The sequence below is a fragment of the Callospermophilus lateralis genome, chromosome 16, assembly GCF_048772815.1.
Source record: "Callospermophilus lateralis isolate mCalLat2 chromosome 16, mCalLat2.hap1, whole genome shotgun sequence".
Taxonomy (NCBI): Eukaryota; Metazoa; Chordata; class Mammalia; order Rodentia; family Sciuridae; genus Callospermophilus; species Callospermophilus lateralis.
In genome coordinates this window covers 58,095,382-58,112,912 of record NC_135320.1, presented here as the reverse complement: position 1 = coordinate 58,112,912, position 17,531 = coordinate 58,095,382, and the positions used below count along the sequence as shown (strand labels likewise).

The 17,531-nt window shown below is 39.6% G+C and overlaps 1 protein-coding gene across 8 annotated transcripts in view; it reads left to right on the top strand.

Annotated features, from left to right (window-relative positions):
• The first annotated feature begins 403 nt into the window (after positions 1–403).
• The window catches only part of Ubr5 (ubiquitin protein ligase E3 component n-recognin 5), a 132,371-nt gene continuing 115,243 nt past the window's right edge, over positions 404–17,531 (top strand). For all 8 annotated transcript variants that reach the window (XR_013088943.2, XM_076836266.2, XM_076836264.2 and 5 more), the window contains exon 1: positions 404–497. Coding sequence is in view for 7 of the 8 variants with exons in the window: in XM_076836266.2 (XP_076692381.2) it covers positions 436–497 (62 nt within the window). In the remaining variant the exon portion in view is untranslated. The remainder of the gene's footprint in view (positions 498–17,531) is intronic.

Here is a 17,531-nt window from a genome sequence, read left to right as displayed (position 1 = left end):
GGCGGCTTTTCGCCAGTGACGCGCGGTGCGGGCTCCTCTCCCTCCCCACCTCCCCTAGTCCGACCCGTCCGCCGCCAGGACTACACGGTCCCCGCCGCCCGCCCCTCGCCTTCCTCCCCAGTGGTCCTCTCCCGACGCCCGGCTGCCGCTGGCGGCGGCGCGCCCCGGTCCCGGCCGCCGGCCTCGCGCCCCTTCGCGCAGTGGCCGGGCGAGCGAGTGGCGCGTTGATCCGTCCTCCTGCCTGCCCCGCCGGACCCCCGGGCCGCGGACAGACGCCCGGCAGGGAGGCGGCGGCGGCCCCTGCGCATTCGCTTCCCTCCATTTGGGAACTGGGAGGCGGCGGCGGCCGTGGGTTTTGGGGAGGGGAAGGGGCTTCGGGGGGCGGGCGAGATTGGGAGGGGGCCGTCCTCAGTAGGAGGACGAGAAGGAAGCACCATGACGTCCATCCATTTCGTGGTTCACCCACTGCCGGGCACCGAGGACCAGCTCAATGACAGGTAATAGGGCCGGCCGGCCGGCGGGCTGGCGGGGGAGGGGCGCCCTCCCCTCCCCCCACCCCACCCCCACCGACCTCGCCGGGGCGGGCGCGGGTGTTTACGCGCTGTCCGACCGGCTGGGTTGGGGGGTCCTCACTGCCCCCTGTAGGCCCCTTCTGGGGCAAACTTCTCGTCCCGGGGGTTAGGGGCCGCGGGGGGTGGGCGCAGTGTAGACCGGGCCCGCGGTGTAGACGGAAGAGCGCTCTGCAGACCCCCTTCCCCCTCCCGCATGGAGCCGCGTTGAACTCGGTGGAGATGGGGGGGGCTCCGGCTCCCGGGGGGCGGGCTGTAATTACCGCCCGGCCCAGGCCCGAGGAATCCATATTAGTCAAAGTTGAATTGAGACAGACAATGCGGATGGGGGATGGTGGAGGTAAAAAGAGAGGGAAGAGGAGAAGCGGGGCCAGAGGCCCCGGGGTAGGCTGGGCTGGGTCCTCTAGGACTCCTGCGAGCTGTGTCCGGTGGGGTAGTCCGGACCTGCCAGGCCTGGGGATCCCGGGCGGGGGGGGGGTGTTGCGATTCCCGGCAGATCCGGAGAGAGGGGGTTGGGGGAGGGAGAAAGGGAGGAAGCGCCATCATTATTGTTATTATTATTAAATTTGAGCCCCTGTCGTGAGGTTTGCCTGCCCCCGGGTGGGGATGAATTTGGGCGGGGGTGGGGAAGTGGATTGGATTCCCTTTGCTCTCCTTCCCTTGAAATGGTGTTGGCAGCTCCAGCTCCCGGCCCCTGTGGTGCGAGCTTTTTTGTTTCCTTTTTTATTCTAATGATAGTGTTTTCCAGAGTTGTAATTTGACAGCTGAAAACCGTGCGTAGAGTGTCAAAGGAAAACTCTTACGTTTGCAGTTCGCAATGCTGCTTTTCTTAACACGCTGTAAATTTCTGGGTTGGCTTTGCTATGGGAGGAGGAGGGATTTTAATATTCAATTTTTTTTTGTCTTTCATAAGGCTGTTTTGCTTTGGCTTCCTCCTCTTTCCTCCGCTACTGTTCTTTGCCAGTTTAGGATATTGAATTGCAGGGCCACATGTTCTAAGGGAACTGAGATAATGCAGGAAAAGTTCCTTCAGTGTTGCAAAACAGACTCAAAGGAGGTTGAGGGAGGCCTCCATTAAAGCATGTCTTAGAATCTAGGACTCAGAGCTAATGATGGGCCAAATGTTTACGGGTCAGAAAGTGGAGCATTTTATCCTCTCTCTAGTCTAATCCTTTATTGCTATGTATATTTCTTTTTAGTATAGAAGGCCATCTGATCCCAAGTTTGCAAGTTAGGAGTAATTTTTGCTAAGTGACCTGGTGACTCAAGTTGTATGACGCCCTGTTTGTCATGCACTTCCCAGAGAGAGGTAGAGGCCTAACTTGCTGCTAAGGTATTGGCTTCTGTCTCAATGTATCTAACCGCCTCAGGTGGGGCGGATTGCTTTTAAATCCCGAGCTGGCGGCATAGTTTCTCGCACTGGGTTCGGATTTGTTTAATCTTTGCTCTAGCCATATTGTTAAATACCTATTTGTGAAACTTTTGGAATTACTTTTGAAAATATTAACCATTTGGAATTGTCTTATAGCTCCTTTATATACGGAAATAACCTTTAGGTTATTTAATATTTTGTTATGTGATCCTTACTCTAACTTTATTTCATTAGATATCTTTTTATAAAAGACTTCAACATAGGGTTTTTGTATATTTTAGAAGTAGGCAAGTAGTGGAGAATAGCTCTGCTGTCATTCATAGAAGCATGCTTGTCGTGTAACTTGTCTTTTAACTTAGAAAATTGCACCAGGGAGGAAAGGAGTAGAGCGTGTTTTCTTAGTCTTGACTTTATGTACCAAGTACCTGACTAGCTTACTCAATTGGCTGTGCATGCCAAAACCTATTTTGCTGTTTTGGGGGGCACTTTGATTCATTTTTTTAGTATCCCTTTTGCTTCAACTGTTTCAGAAATTTACAAGTCATATCTTCTTAAAACTAACCCTCCCATTCCTAGTATAAAAAAGTAATATATTTTGTTTTTGATTCTAGCATCAGTACACAATATTAACATTAAATCATTTTGGGTTTTCTCATGAAATGGGAAAAGGATAAGTGGATTTGAATTATAATTAAAGTTTCACATAAATGAGAAAATAGAACAGCTGTGTAGGTAAAATTTTAAGAGGTAGCCAAGGCACTGTATGTTTTTTGACCTGATTGACTTGTGGCAGAAACTGTTCTGTGTCTACCCTTCAGAAAGAAAACTCTTCTTTTTATACCTAGTTGCAGAGTAATTAGACCAACCTATTGCTTGAGACAAATCTGCTTCCAAAAACAAAACAAAATAAAAACCACAAAACCCAAAACAAACCCTAGCACAACCTTTTTAAATTAAGTTATGGAATTAGGAAAGAGTGTGCTTACATAGCTTCATTTTAATATGAAAAATGTGCCTGTGGGAGTCGAAAATGAATAATGAATGATAGTTTTGGAGGAAAAGGGATATAAATAAATATATTTTATTCTTTACACTAAAAACAGTAAGATTACATGAGGATTGTGGTACTACAAAAATTGCTCAGTTAAAGAAAACTTTTGGCGTTTGCCTAGCATAAGGTCCTGGGTTTGAATAACCCCAGCACTAAAAAAAAAGGAAAAAAAAATTGGCTTGAAAGCATCATTTTCCATTCAGAATTTTCTTTTGTGACACTTTGGCTTTCTTTTCAGTGCATTTCTTGAGTTAGTTTCTGAGAACTTGGATCTGCATATTGAGGTTGAGGATAGAGTTGGAGGCATAAGCTCACCAATACCTGAAAAGTGTCCCCAGAGTCATGTAGACCAATCTTCTCCCCAATGAGTTGAATTTGTCAGGAGCTACTGACAAGACATCTGAGTTCCACATGATGGGTTTTCTGACCTTTTTTTCTTTTTTTTAAAAAGTCCAGGGTTCTTTCCACTATTCCACTTGGCCTGTATTCCAGAATATTTCTACTGTCTCTGGCATGCCAGCCTTAGCAGTCAACCACCTGTCTTAGTTTTCATTCTCCTTTTCTTTTAACTCCTCCCTCCTCCAGAGCTCCAGATTGACTTTTACCTTTAGTCAGGGGGCTGAGCCTTTGAACCCTTTACTAGTACTAGGTTAGTAGAAAAAAATATATTTTTTTAAAAATTTTGAGTTGCAAGGGAGAGAACTAACAACAACAGATGAGACAGAGGGAAGATGGGAGGGGAGGGGAGGGGGGATAGTAGGGGATAGGAAAGGCAGCAGAATACAACAGTCACAAATATGGCATTACGTAAAAATGTGAATGTGTAACTGATGTGATTCTGCAATTTGTGTTTGGGGTAAAAATGGGAGTTCATAACTCACTTGAATCAAATGTATGAAAGATGATATGTCATGAGCTTTGTAATGTTTTGAACAACCAATAAAAAAAAACTTGAGTTGCAAATGGACGCAATACCTTTATTTATTTTATGTGGTGCTGAGGATCAAACCCAGTGTCTTAATACTTGCTAGGCAAGTGCTCTACCACTGAGCTGCAACCCCAGCCCTAGGAGAGGCCTTTTTAAAGTGATGTAGGTGCAGCATGGCCAGTCCCTGAATTATTTCTCAGGATGCTGGTTAGTTACTCCAGTTCTCTTTGTCTATATGTGGAATTTTCCTGTGAGGTTTGCCTTTTGGCATTGTAATGCATTGTGCAATCATAAACAGTCTCGATTGAGAGTGTTATATCAAAAGGGTTTTTCTGTTTCCCCTTTAGGTGCTGTAAGGCTATAGGGTAAGATAGTATAGATAGGAGTTTGGAAGCATGTTCTGGTAGGCATGTCATTTAACTGCTTCGAACTTCCCTCTCTGCACTTCCTTTCCACCTCAATCTCTGAATTAGGCATAGTATCCATCTCAAGGTCAACAGTTAATAGTGGATGGGAAAACAACTATTATAAATTATAATGTGAGTTCTGTAAAATATAAAGAGACGGTTTCTTTTAACTGCTTTTATGTGTTGCCTGGTTTCCGTATAGGAAAACAGGAACTCAAATCACTTTTGTCTTAGAATAATCTTAGCCTTAAGTGAAGAATCTAGACTCTTAGTCCTAAGTTTGTGATACTCAGCTCATATGTCACAGGGGATATTTGGCAGTGTCTGGACACTTTTTTTTTTTTTTTTTTTAATTTTAATGTTGAGGGGTTAAACCCAGAACCTTGGAAATGCTAAGCACATGTTCTGCTACTGAGTTGTACCCTCAGCCTGGAGAAATTGTTTGATTGTCACAGCTGGTACATTGCTACCAGTTTCTAGTGGTTAGAGGCCCTAGATGATGCCAAACATCCAGTAATGCATAGGATAGCCCCCCCACCAACAGAATTATCTGGTCCAAAAGGTCACTTGTGGTAAGGTTGAGAAACCCTGGCCTAGTTTTGTTCAGTATTTTTAAATGTAAAAATAAGTGAAAATTACATTATGAAGAAAATTCAAGCAGTATTAAGTTCTTGTTAGTCTCAAAACACGATGATTTAAATCAAAGTTAATTCAAGTTAAAATTTAAGTCAGTTCTTTGGTAACAAGTTATATTTCAAGTGTTCTAAGGCCACATGTAGCTATTCACCATCACACTGGACAGTGCAGATAGAAAACAGTGCCATTATCACTGAAAGTCCTCTTGGAGAGTATTGTCAGAGAAAGTATGATTCTTTGCATAGAGCATAGTATTTAGTAAGTGCTCATGATTGCAAACTGTTGTATTTAAAGACTCAGGAATATCCTTGCCCTCTCAATAGGAACCAGAAGATAGGTATTATGATGAGTTGAACAAAAGTTGTGGGGGGTGGAGATTATCATAATTGAAAGCTGCCTGAAATTTAAGTGGGTGGCACCCCCCCCAAAAAACAAAAACACTCAATCCTCAAGTCAAAACAAAACAGAAAGCAAACCCAAAACCCATCCAAAATAACACATATTAGGCTGTGTGGGATAGAGCATCATATCATCAGTGGGAAATCTTAACTCTCTTCATTATTTTGGGATTGTTACCTAAAAACAATACTGGAAACACTACTGGAAAGGCAGAGCCGTGCTTCATAAAGTGATTAAATGAAATTGCTGAAGAAAAGATTAAAAGATTGAAACAAGGGCAGATTAAATTTACATTTAAGAAGTTGATTACTAAATCATAGACCTAGGAATAAACAGGCACTTGTGAAGGAAATCATATGGTCCACAGGAGTACAACTGGGAGAAATGGGATGGAATTAGGAAGGGTAGGATTTTTTTCTCTTAACTATTAATTTAGGAAATGATCTCTAAAGGAAAGTTTAATCATTGAAGACTGTTAAATTACATTTAAGTAGACCTTAAAGGGAATATTGAAGGGAGCAATTTTATGGTGAAAGAGGATGTACTTATTGCCTTCTTTTCCCCCATTTTATCATACTTCTAAGAAAGAAAAGGTCCAGTTACTGTCCCCCTCCCCCCATTTTGGTATTGGAGATTGAACCTAGGGACATACTTAATCACTGAGCCACATCCCCGGCCCTTTTTTATTTTGGAACAAGGTTTGCTAAGTTGCTGAAACTTATTTCCAACTTGTGATCTCTGGCTTTAACCTTCCTAGTTGCTGAAATTATATGCTTGCACTACTGTGCCTGGGCACCACCTGTATTTCTGTTATTTTGATACGTTGACATTCTGATAGATTCCTGGGTCTCTTTGTTGATGTAATGTTGCTGATTTTTTTTCTTTTGTGGTACTTGGGATGGAACCCAATCTCTCACATAACTCAAGAGATTTGATTTAAGATTTTCCACTGATGATATGATGCTCTGTCCCACACAGCCTAATCTCTCTCACAAAAGCAAGTACTCTACCAGTGAGCTATATACCCAGTTCCAACATTTTATTTTGAGATGGATCCTTGCTAAGTTGCCAGGGCTGGCCTCTAATTTGCCATCCTTCTGCCTCAAGATCCTTTGTAGTAGCTGGGATTATAGACTGGGATTGTAGGCATGGGGCATGCCACCAGAAAACTTGTTTGGCTTGTAACTTTTTTGAAGAATGGGCGGGAGGGTGGGATCACATTGGAAATCTTAATATTCTCGACTGCTCAATGCTTTGGGGTGTCTTTGTGAGTGTGCACGCTCGCTTGTGCTGAAGCTGTTACCCAGGGCCTCTACTAAGTATGAGCTCTACTGTTGAGCTACACCACCAGTTCCAAGGTTGTAACTTCTTAATCTCCAGTATAATGGCATTTTATTAACAGTCATTTTGTAATTTTACAATTAATGTTGAAATTAAATGATTTTCAATGGGGATATACACTGAAGAATAAGATAAGGTCAAGTGAAAAGTTTGTGATTTTTTTCTAAGTAATATATAGCAGTGAGAGTATTAGTAAATTGAGTTTATCTTTTAAGAATTTATCTCTAATATTTCATTATTTTTTGATATAATCAGTGTAGTGGTAATAAACTTCAGAATGAGAAATATGTTAAATCCTTAATTACCTATGTTTTGAAACTTTTTTTTTTTTTGGTACTGGGGATAGAACACAGGGGGTACCTGACCACTGAGCCACACCCCCAGCCATATTTTGTATTTTATTTAGAGACAGGGTCGCTGAGTTCCTTAGTGCCTCACAGTTGCTGAGGCTGGCTTTGAACTCGCGATTAAATAAAGTGTTAATATTGAATGTTATCTCACTGGTAAATTCAGTTTGTCTTTTTGCATAGCAAACGTACTGTATTTATCTGGGCATGGTAGCACATGCCTTTAATCCCAGTGACTTGGAAGACTGAGGCGAGAGGAACACAAGTTTGCAATTAGAGGCCAGCCTCAACTTAATCAGACCCTAAACAACTCATGAAACCTTGTCTCCAAAATAAAATAAAATAAAATAAAAGGGCTGGGGATATGGCTCAGTTAAATGCCTCTGGCTTCAATCCCCAGTATCAGCCTCCCCTGCTAAAAAAGGGTATTCCCATTAATAATATATTTTCAGTATTTACATCTTACAATTATACTTTACAACAGTATAGTTCATTCATTTCAAGTGTACCATTTGATCAAGTTTTTTGAAAATGTACATTTGCATAGCTACCACTCAGTCAAGATGTAGAACATTTTCATCACCCCCAAAAGTTACCTTTGTATATTAAGTCCATTCTCCCTACCTCTTCTGTCCCTTGCAACCACTATTCTGCTTTCTTTTACTATGGTTTTGCCTCTGTAGGATTTTGTAGAAATGGAATCACAAGTCTGGTTTCTTTTGCTTAGAACAATGCTTTTGTTATGCATTGCTTTTGTAGTAGTTTCTTTATATATTAATGGGTAGTAGTATTAAATTGTGTAACTATACCATAATTATAAAATCTGTTCTGTAGTTGTAAATTTGGAGCCATTCCCTAGTATTCATATTCTTAAAAAAAATGCCTTGTTATAAAAAAAATTGTTGTGGAAAACAGAGAATCTCAAATTTGAGATGAAAAGTTCTGGCTCTCCCTGTAAACATGTTGGTGACTTTGCAATTTTTCTTCCTCTCTTCCCACCCTTCCTATCCTTCTTTCTCTGTTTTCCTTCCCTTTCCTTAAATTCCCCCCCATCCCCTGTTCTTTTTTTTTTTTTCCTCAGGGATGAGGGATACTCTACCATTGAGTTACATGAGCTACATTACCCATGTGTGTCTGACTTCAAGTTTTTTCTTTTTCTTTCTTTCTTTCTTTCTTTCTTTCTTTTTGGAGGTGGGGTGGGGTGCTTTACCACTGAGCTACATCTGCATTACTTTAATTTTTTTTTTTTTTTGAGACAGAGTCTCCTAAGTTGTTGAAGCTGGCCTTGAACTTAATCCTCTTGCCTTATCCTTCCAAGTCACTGGGTGTGTGCCACTGTATCTGACTATAATTTTATATACCTGAATTTTTTCTTAACTAATTTGTTAATATATTTTTCATAGGAAGCAGGCAGAGTAAAACATTATGTGTACGTGCATGTATATAAAATTTTTTTTGCATTGGAGGTTGAACCTAGGGGTGAGCCACATCCCTATCCCTTTTTATTTTTTTATTTTGAAACAGGTTCTTAGCTTTGTTGCTTAGGATCTCACTAAGTTGCTGAGTCTTTCCATCTTCCTGCTCCAGCCTTCTGGCCTCCCAGCCTCTTAGCCTCTTGGGTTGCTGGAATTATAAGCATTCACCATCATGTCCAGCAACATTGTATTTTTATTGACAGCAAATTTGCATGTTAATTAAAAATAATATTACCATATGTAAAGATATTTTAAAATTTCATTAAATCTAGTGATTGTATTCTAGATTGCTGGTTACAAAGGTTATGATTGTGTCCAGTCTGTCAAGTACTATAATGAATCAATCAATAGAGTTACTTCCCCCCCCCCATTAGTTCAGGCCCCATTTTTTTGTAGTATAGGAGAAAAAGGGGTTGAAGCTACCATTTTATGCTGGTTCTGCTCCAATGTGAACCTATTTCAGAATTCAGGTGATACAAGGTTCCAGATCTTTCCCGAGCATCTCCAAGACTCTTACTCGGGCATGGTGGAAATTTATTTGGTTGTTCTTTGTGATAGCCTGCTTCATGTGATGTGAGAAGAGGTTCTGTGTTGTGTAAACTTTAAGTAAAAGCCAAATTTGAGATTAGCCAAATTTGATAGAAAATTTTAGAAAGTAGAGACAACATGGTAGGGTTATCTTAATATCTTGATGAGAACAGGGTTTTATATAAAAGGCTGTGGGAGCTGGGTGAGGTGCTGTGTGCTAGTAATCCCAGTGACTCTGAAGGCTTAGACAGAAGGATCATAAATTTGAGGCCAGTCTTAGCAATTTAGTCAGACCTTTAGCAATTTATCAAGACCCTGTCTCAAGAAAGGATTGGGAAATGGCTCAGTGATAAAGCACCTTGGGTTTAATTCCCAGTGCAGTCCCACCCAACTCCCACCCTGCAAAAAGGCTTTGGGAAGAGAGGGCTATTGGGTTTGTGTAGTTGGTTGGTTTCTTACATTATAATAATAGTAATTGTTTCTTATTGAAAGTGTGTATGTGGGGATTTAGAGTTTTTTGGGAGAAGGTATTAAAAATTTAACCCAAGGGTGCCTTACCATAGAGTTACATCTCCAGCTCTTTCTATTTTGAGACAGTCTCTCCTTAAGTTGCCTGGGATAGCTTCAAACTTGAGATTTTCCTGCCTCAGCCTCCTGAATCACTGGGATTACAGGCATGTGCCACCATGTCTTGCTCCAGAAGTAATTTGAATTTGTCCAGTTTATTGTTCTGTGTCATCACTTGAATCTAGAAATTTCTATTTTAAGTTTGTAAAGGAAGCACCAATTTGATGTTTTTTTTTTTTTCCCTTTAAACAATTGATTTCTTACTCTTTCTCTTTTCTTGGTGCTAGGTGTGAAACCCAGGGCTTTGCACATGCTAAGCACATATTCTACCATTGAGCTATAACCCCTAGCCATGGATTCTATTTAAAATCCTGCTTAAAATTAAGTATTCATCTTTGAGAAATTCATTGGTGTTTTACCTAAGTGATTATGCTCTGCTTCTCAGGTGTCTTGATTAGTATAGATTAGGGAATAATTGTAGTATAGATTAGGGAATAATTGAGGGGGGGATGGAGTATTTTCTTGATAATGAGCATTTCGACCTTTTGTTTCTTTGGTTGGTCCTTGGAGGAGTATAGGAAGTACTTTTTCTTTGCCTCCTATTGTTGCCACAAGAGCATGAGTCCAGATAACTGGCACAGGATCCTAACAATTCCCTAATCAGAATTCTGTTATTGCTGTAGATGTAGAAGCAGGCGATATGTTGACTTCTGAGAGCCAATGAAGGGTACATTCAACACTTGCATCCAGAGATGGGAGTCAGTAGATAGTTAGCAGCTACCCCATACACCCAGAATGTTTCTGGCTTCATAAAACTTTTGAATTGCAGCGATTCCAGGACAATCAGTACTTTGTTTTTCTTCTCTATGACATCTCTACTTTTCAGAAGAACTCTTTGGAAATGTGAACTGACTGTTGCTGGAAGCTTTTCCTTTAGTAAATTCTAGGACATTCTTGAGAGGTGATAGGTTTTTTTTTTACGGCCATGATATATTTATTTTTGTTTGTTTTTGGATGCTGGAGATGAAACCCAGGGCCTGCACTGGCTATAAGCACATTCTCTACTACTGAGCTATGACCCCAGCCCCCTCATAGTTGTTTTGAAATGGAAAGTTTTTCTGGTAAGAATATTTTATATGAGTAATGTAGCTTAACCAAATTGAAATAAAATCATTAACTGTGGTGGTTTTTTTTTTCCCCTTCCAGTTAAGAAGTTCTTTGATTTAAAGCAGGAACTACAGGTTCTTAGCTATCTTTTTTGAGAATAGAGTGTTTTCTTGCTCCTTGATTTTGTGTGCCAGGGATTGAACCCAGGGCCACACACATGCTAGGTAAGCACTCTCTGTAACTTTGAGTTACCTCCAAAGCCCTGCGTGCATACATTGAGTAAAACCAGAAAGCGGGGAAGTCATTTGCAGTAGTTTGTTTTGTTTACTTATTTGTTTTTACCATGAAGTTTTAAAAATACAAGTTAAGTTTACATAGATAGTAGCTCCACCCTGGTACTATAAGACACTGGAAGTGTAGTTTTTAAAAACACACATCAGGACAGGCATGGTGGTCCATGCCTGAAATACGAGAGGTTGAAGCAGGAGGATCTTAAGTTGGGGACCAGCTTCAGAAATTTAACAAAAACCTGTCTCAAAACAAATAGCGCGTAGGGCTCTACCTCAGTGCTAGAGTGCCCCAGGCTCAATCCCTAGTACCACAAAGAAAAATTCGGCTGTGCTCATAAGGTTACAGTCTAGGCGGGACAGGGAAGTTGGTCTGTAGGCTAGACTAGTAGCAGATTATGAAAGACTGATGAAAAGAGGTAGTCAAGTTTGGGCTGTGTCAATATTTGCCTTGCTATTGCCTACACAGTTTGAGAACAGTGTTAAGATTAACTTTCCTTGTTCAGCAAATGTTTTGTGCGTCTCATGTGCAAATGTGCTCGGCTAGGAATGGCTTATGTGTTTCACTTGCTGCACCAACACTTCCTGGAATTCAGGATTAGGAAGTGCTTGGAACTTCTGGCTCATTGGGAAAGTTTAAAGAAGAGTAAGGTTGGGCTGAGGATATAGCTCAGTTGGTGGAGCCTCTGATGCACAAGGCCCTGAGTTCAATACCCAGCAACACAGACACACACACATAGTAAGATTATAGATTAGTGGGCTCAGGGAGTGACTGCAGGTGATTATGCAATTTACTGTTTTTCTAACTTGATTTGGAAACAATTATGGACTCCCAAGAATTTGCAAAGATAGTATTGAAAAATCCATGTATCCATCACTTAGTTTCCTCCAGTGGCAACTTCTTAATTATGCAGGTATTTTTGTCAAAGTACTGAAGCTAGAAACAACATTTTCCCCACATGCGTTTAATTTTTTAATTTTTATTTTTTCCTATATGCATTTTTGAGAAATATTTCCCTTGAAATAAATAGATCAGAAGACTTTTTTTTTAACTTTGGATTTTAAAAATTTATTCATTTTTGTGTTACTGGGAATGGAACCCAGGAGTGCTCTACCACCAACCTATATCCCCAACCTTTTTTATTTTTTGAGAAGGGTCTTGTTAAGTTGCTCAGGCTGGCCGGGAATTTGCCTTTCTCCTCCTGCCTCAGCCTCTGGAGTTGCTGGGATTTTAGGCATATGACACCATGTTGGCATGATGTAACTATTTTAATGGACATAGAATTTTATATCACACTTATTTTCCTAAGAGCCCAAGGTGAAATGAAATAGTAAAAACTGTATTTCTGAATTCAGATGTATCTGTTTAATTCTTAAGGTTTGTTTTCTAATATTGACATTCTTGATACAATTGTTACAGAATTTGGCAATGATATCTGAAAGATTCTGTGTGCCACAGGCACCAGAACTCTTGAGAACTGGAAGGACTCTGGTCTGAGTTAGGAGTCTGTCTGGTCTCTCTGAACTAGTCACGGAGTCTCAAGGCTTATCACCATTTTCCTGCAGTCTCAGTTTACTTGTTTTGTATATGAGGAGGTATGTGTAATGTTTGAAAATTCATTTTAATTTGAATCTGTAGGCCTGTGATATTATTTTACAAATTGTATTTGATATATTTTGGCCAGCTCTGCCATTTCAAAACTTTGGTTTTTATTTCCTTCGTCTTGCTTCTCTTCTCCCTCCTGATCCTCCTCCCCCCTCTCCCTCCTCTTGCTGCTCCTATTTCCTCCTCCTCTACCACCACCACCACAGTATTGTAGTAGCAATAGTAGTAGTAGTATTAGTAGTAGTAGTGATTGAACCGAGGGGCACTTTTACCACTGAACTAAATCCCAGCCCTTTTAAAATTTATTTTTGAGACAGAGTCTCACTAAGTTGCGGAGAGTCTTGCTGAGTTGCTGAGGTTGGCTTCAAACTTGTGATCGTCCTGACTTTGCCTCCTGAATTGCTGGGATTATAGGCGTGTACCACGACTTGTAATCATTCTCATCGATATTCAGGAGTGTGGATGAAAATAGTGGATGGAAAATAGAGTTTTTTAAACCTTTTCCACCTTATTTTAATTGAGCTTTTTAAAATAAACAGCTTTAACTCTTTTGTATTATTATTTTTTAAATTTTAAACTAAGGCTGGTGCATTTAATTTAACATGAATGAATGCAGTCCATTTGTATTATCTGTTAATTATGTTTTTCATATAAATTTAGTAGGGGAAAGTTCTGTGTGGTTAAAAACAAAACAAGACAAACCTTATTTGAAATAGCATGTGATAAGACAAAAGCACACCCACAGTGGTATCTCTTAGAGTTGGGAGTGTTTGCTCACCTTTGATTTCTCGTGGATTGAAACAGTTGCTCTACTCTTTGGGAAAGCTGTATAGGAGGTCCTGGTATTGCCAAGTACTCAGAAACTTCTCTATTTTCCAGAATACCTATTAACATTCTGAATTTTAGAATAATAATTGATGATGCTTTATGGTTTGACATGATCAAATATGTCATGTTTGAGGTGTTCTTCAAAATTTTACACAAAGAAGGATTTTAGGATTTTATTTTATAGCTAAGGGAAATGAGGGTTGGAGTGCTTAGATTAGTTAAGTGGCAAAGGCTAGAGCCTACATTAACTTAGCCTAATTGGTTTTCCTTTGGAAACTTGTTACAAGCACATGCTTTTTAAATAATGTGTATATGTTAAGATATATGTAAATGTAATTATATGTTAATATTTACATACCTGTTATATGTATTTGTACACTATATTTGAAGCCATTAATATACTATCTCGGCTGGGCACAATGGCTCATGTTTGTAATCCTACCTACTCAAAAGGCTGAGGCAAGATTGCAAATGTGAGGTCAGTTTCTGAAACTTAGATAGATCCTGTCTGAAAATAAAAAGGGCTTGTAATTAATTATTCAGCAAGATATTGTGAGGGGGGGGTGTATTCAGCTACATGTCAGTTCTAGTCTGGGATGTGTTGTGGTGGATCTTAGTCTGTGGGAATGATAGACCATGACATGACAGGGCATTGTGATAAGTTCAGTGAAGGAGATGTTTAAGATTCTTTATCAGAGCCCCCTGGCTTAGTCTTGGGAAAGTATTGGGGTGGTGTCTTACCCAAAGAAGAACTGTTGCAAATGCATATGGGATAGTGAGTAGATGGTAGGCTGAAGGGCTTATGTGAGTGTGGGAAGCAGGACAGAGCATTAAGAATTGAAAAGCTTTCTAGGCAGAGAAACAACATGTGTGAACACCCCAAGGTAAAAGTGTGCAGTGGATTTGAGGAATTAAAAGCCCAAAATACTTAAGAGTGATGAGTAGGGTTTCAAATCAGTTTAATAGTTTCTTGTAGTAAAGGATACTTTTAACTGTATTCAATAATGATCTTAGTATTATCATAAGTTTGCTGTGCTTGGTCATATTTAGCTGTAACTGGTTTATCTAGGTGGTTAGATTTGAGAAACTGAACCAGTACACTAAGAGGTGTGTCAGTTCCATCCCAGGTTAGGCCACTTGCTTGATTTCTTGACTACAAATAGCATTCTTCCCCTCTGTTTGACCAAGTTGTTGGTGATTTACTATTTCTGAAGATAAACATGCCTTACTGCAATTGGGAACAATGTGAATTCTGCTTACAGACCGGTATCACTGAGACGAATAAAAGACGATGTGTTTTTCTAAGAGATTAAAATGGTATTAACCATGTTAAAAGTTTCATTAGAAATATTGGAAAAAAATGACAAGTATACTAGCGGGTGGAGCACGGGTGATTATTTTTGATGTTATTAATGTGTTTCAATATTTTGTATATTTATAAATGTTATTTTAACAGAAAAAGTAAATTCCTAGGCAAGTACTTCAGTTTTTTTTCCCCCTAAAAATAAGAACATCAGAAGCATTGAATAATGAAAAACTATTTAATTTCTTCTAAAGATTTTTTTCTTTGTCTGGGGTTGTAGCTCAGTGGTAGAGCACATGCCTAGTATGAATGAGACCCTGGATTCCATTCTCAACACTGCAAAACAGGCTAGAGTTGTTTTTTTTTTTTTTTTTAACCAGGAGATAAGTTTATTTGTTCAATTCAGTACAGGAGCTGCAATCGGAGTCACCACTTGGTTAAGTTAATCTCTAAGATTCATTCGTCTTCTACACAGGTCAAATACAAAGTGATGAATGGAAAAGTGTGGGAATCACCACCCCTGCCTCTTTTAAGTCCTCAGTATTGGCACTATATTTTTTTTATCCTTCCAGGAAGCAGCATTGTTTTTGATTACTATTTTCCTAGCTAAAGACAGTTCTAATGGCTTCCACTTAGCCTTTCCCACAGTAATAGCCCTTACTCTACAGATCAGGGAACCAGTATGGAGATTCTGCCAGCTATTAAGTATGTTTATTCCAATTATGCATTCTAGAACCTGGGAAATAACCATGGATAGATTTAAGAACCCATGAGATCCACTGTGAAACACGTGAGCTTAAACTCCATTGATCACCTGACTCCCATAAGACCCTATTCTAACTGGAGGGACGCAGTGACATTTGGAGTCTCCTGAATCATTGTCAGTTCAGAACTATGATCCAATAGTCCCTGAAAAGTCTTATTTCCTGAATGTACTTACCCCAGTAAAAGACTGTAGATCTCTTTGGGAAAGCTGGGAGAAATATTAGTACCCCCAATAAAAGGCGAGCCTCAGAATGTGCCCCCTTTCCCTCGTCAGCCTCTTGTCAGTAAGTTTTTTGTGGTACACTGTGGTCTTTCCTTGAGGAGCCTGGACTCCCCTTCATTCGAGGGGTTTCACATCTGAAAACTAGCTGAGGTCTTGGAATTGATTAAGGAATTATGATTTAAAAAAAAACTGAGAACTGAGAATTGAGCCCAAGAGTATTCTACTATTGAGCTATATCCCTAGTCCTTAATATTTTGAGACAGGGTCTCACAAAATTGCCAAGGCTATCCTTGAACTTGGGATCCTCCTGCCTCAGCTTCCTACATTGCTGAAATTATAGAAATTAACCACTTTTTCTGGTCTGTTTTTTTGATTCATGTTAGATATTTATTCAGTTGACCTATTTTACTTCTAGGAACACATGATTAACCAGCCAATGCCACAGGTTTATGAGAGTCAGACTATTCTGATCTCTTTGACTCGGCTGTGCATTATGAAAACTACATATCTTTGAGTTTTGTTTTTGTTGTTGTTATTTTTTACCAGTATTGGGCAATGATCCCAGGGCTCTGCAAATGCTAGGTCAGGGCTTTACTACTGAACTACATTCTTAGCCAATTTTTGAGAGAAGGTCTCACTACATTTCCCAGGCTGGCCTCAAGTCTGCAATCTTCCTGCCTCAGCCTCCAAAATTGCTGGGATTACAGATGTGCATCTGTAAGGGAGTTTTTTTTCTTAAAAGGATGTTGAGTTTATGGAATTATTATTATTATTTCTAAAAATCTTTTTGAAGTTACAAATGGAAACTTACATAGAAAGATGAGTATAATGGTAATTTTTAACAGATTTACAAATTTTATACATGAAGTAGAAAATTTTCTCGAAATGTATTTGCAAACATTTATTAGAGTAAATCCCAGGATCAAAACATTCACTATCCTAAGATCTTGCTATCAATTGTTAAAACATTGGCACAAACTTATACTTCCCATAATCATTATGTACTCATTTCCTTTATCAAAGCCATGTAATTAGATTTCCAAAAATCTTTTGGAGTATATTAATTTAAAATAGCATTTCATTATAAGGTTTTGTTTTTGGATTTATTATTTTTAAAAGTTTATTATGAATCCGGGAGCAGTGGTGCACGCCTATAATCCCAGCAGTTTGGGAGGCTGAGGCAGGAGGATTGCCAAAGCCAGCTGTAGCAAGAACAAGGTGCTAAGCAACTCAATGAGACCCTGTCTCTAAGTAAGTTACAAAATAGGATTGGGGATGTGGCTCAGTGGGCAAGTGACCCAGAGCTTAATCACTGGTATCCCCCGCCCCCCCCCCCCCCAAAATTAGTTTACTATGAGCTTTGATTTTTAACAAATCCCATGAGTTTTAGATACAGGGACCTAATTTTTACTTGGGTTTACAAAATATTCATATCCTTGCTCCAAAGAAGGGGTAAGTAATGAAAGTCTTTTGGGTTTCAGTCGAGTATTTATTGTTTTCATTTTACATTCAGAATACGGTGATAGAGAAGATAGTTTGTTAAAAAAAAAAATTGTTACAAAATTGAAGCAATTTTTTCCCTAATACATCACCAGAATTTTCATCTTAACTTAAATATACATGAAGATCCCCAGAAAATGTTTTTTTAAAAAAGTGACATTGTTGGCATCTGGGATTGTGGCTCAGTGGTAGAGCGCTTGTCTAGTATGTGTGAGGCACTGGGTTCGATCCTCAGCACCACATAAAAATAAATAAATACAATAAAGGTATCGTGTGCATTCACAACTTAAAA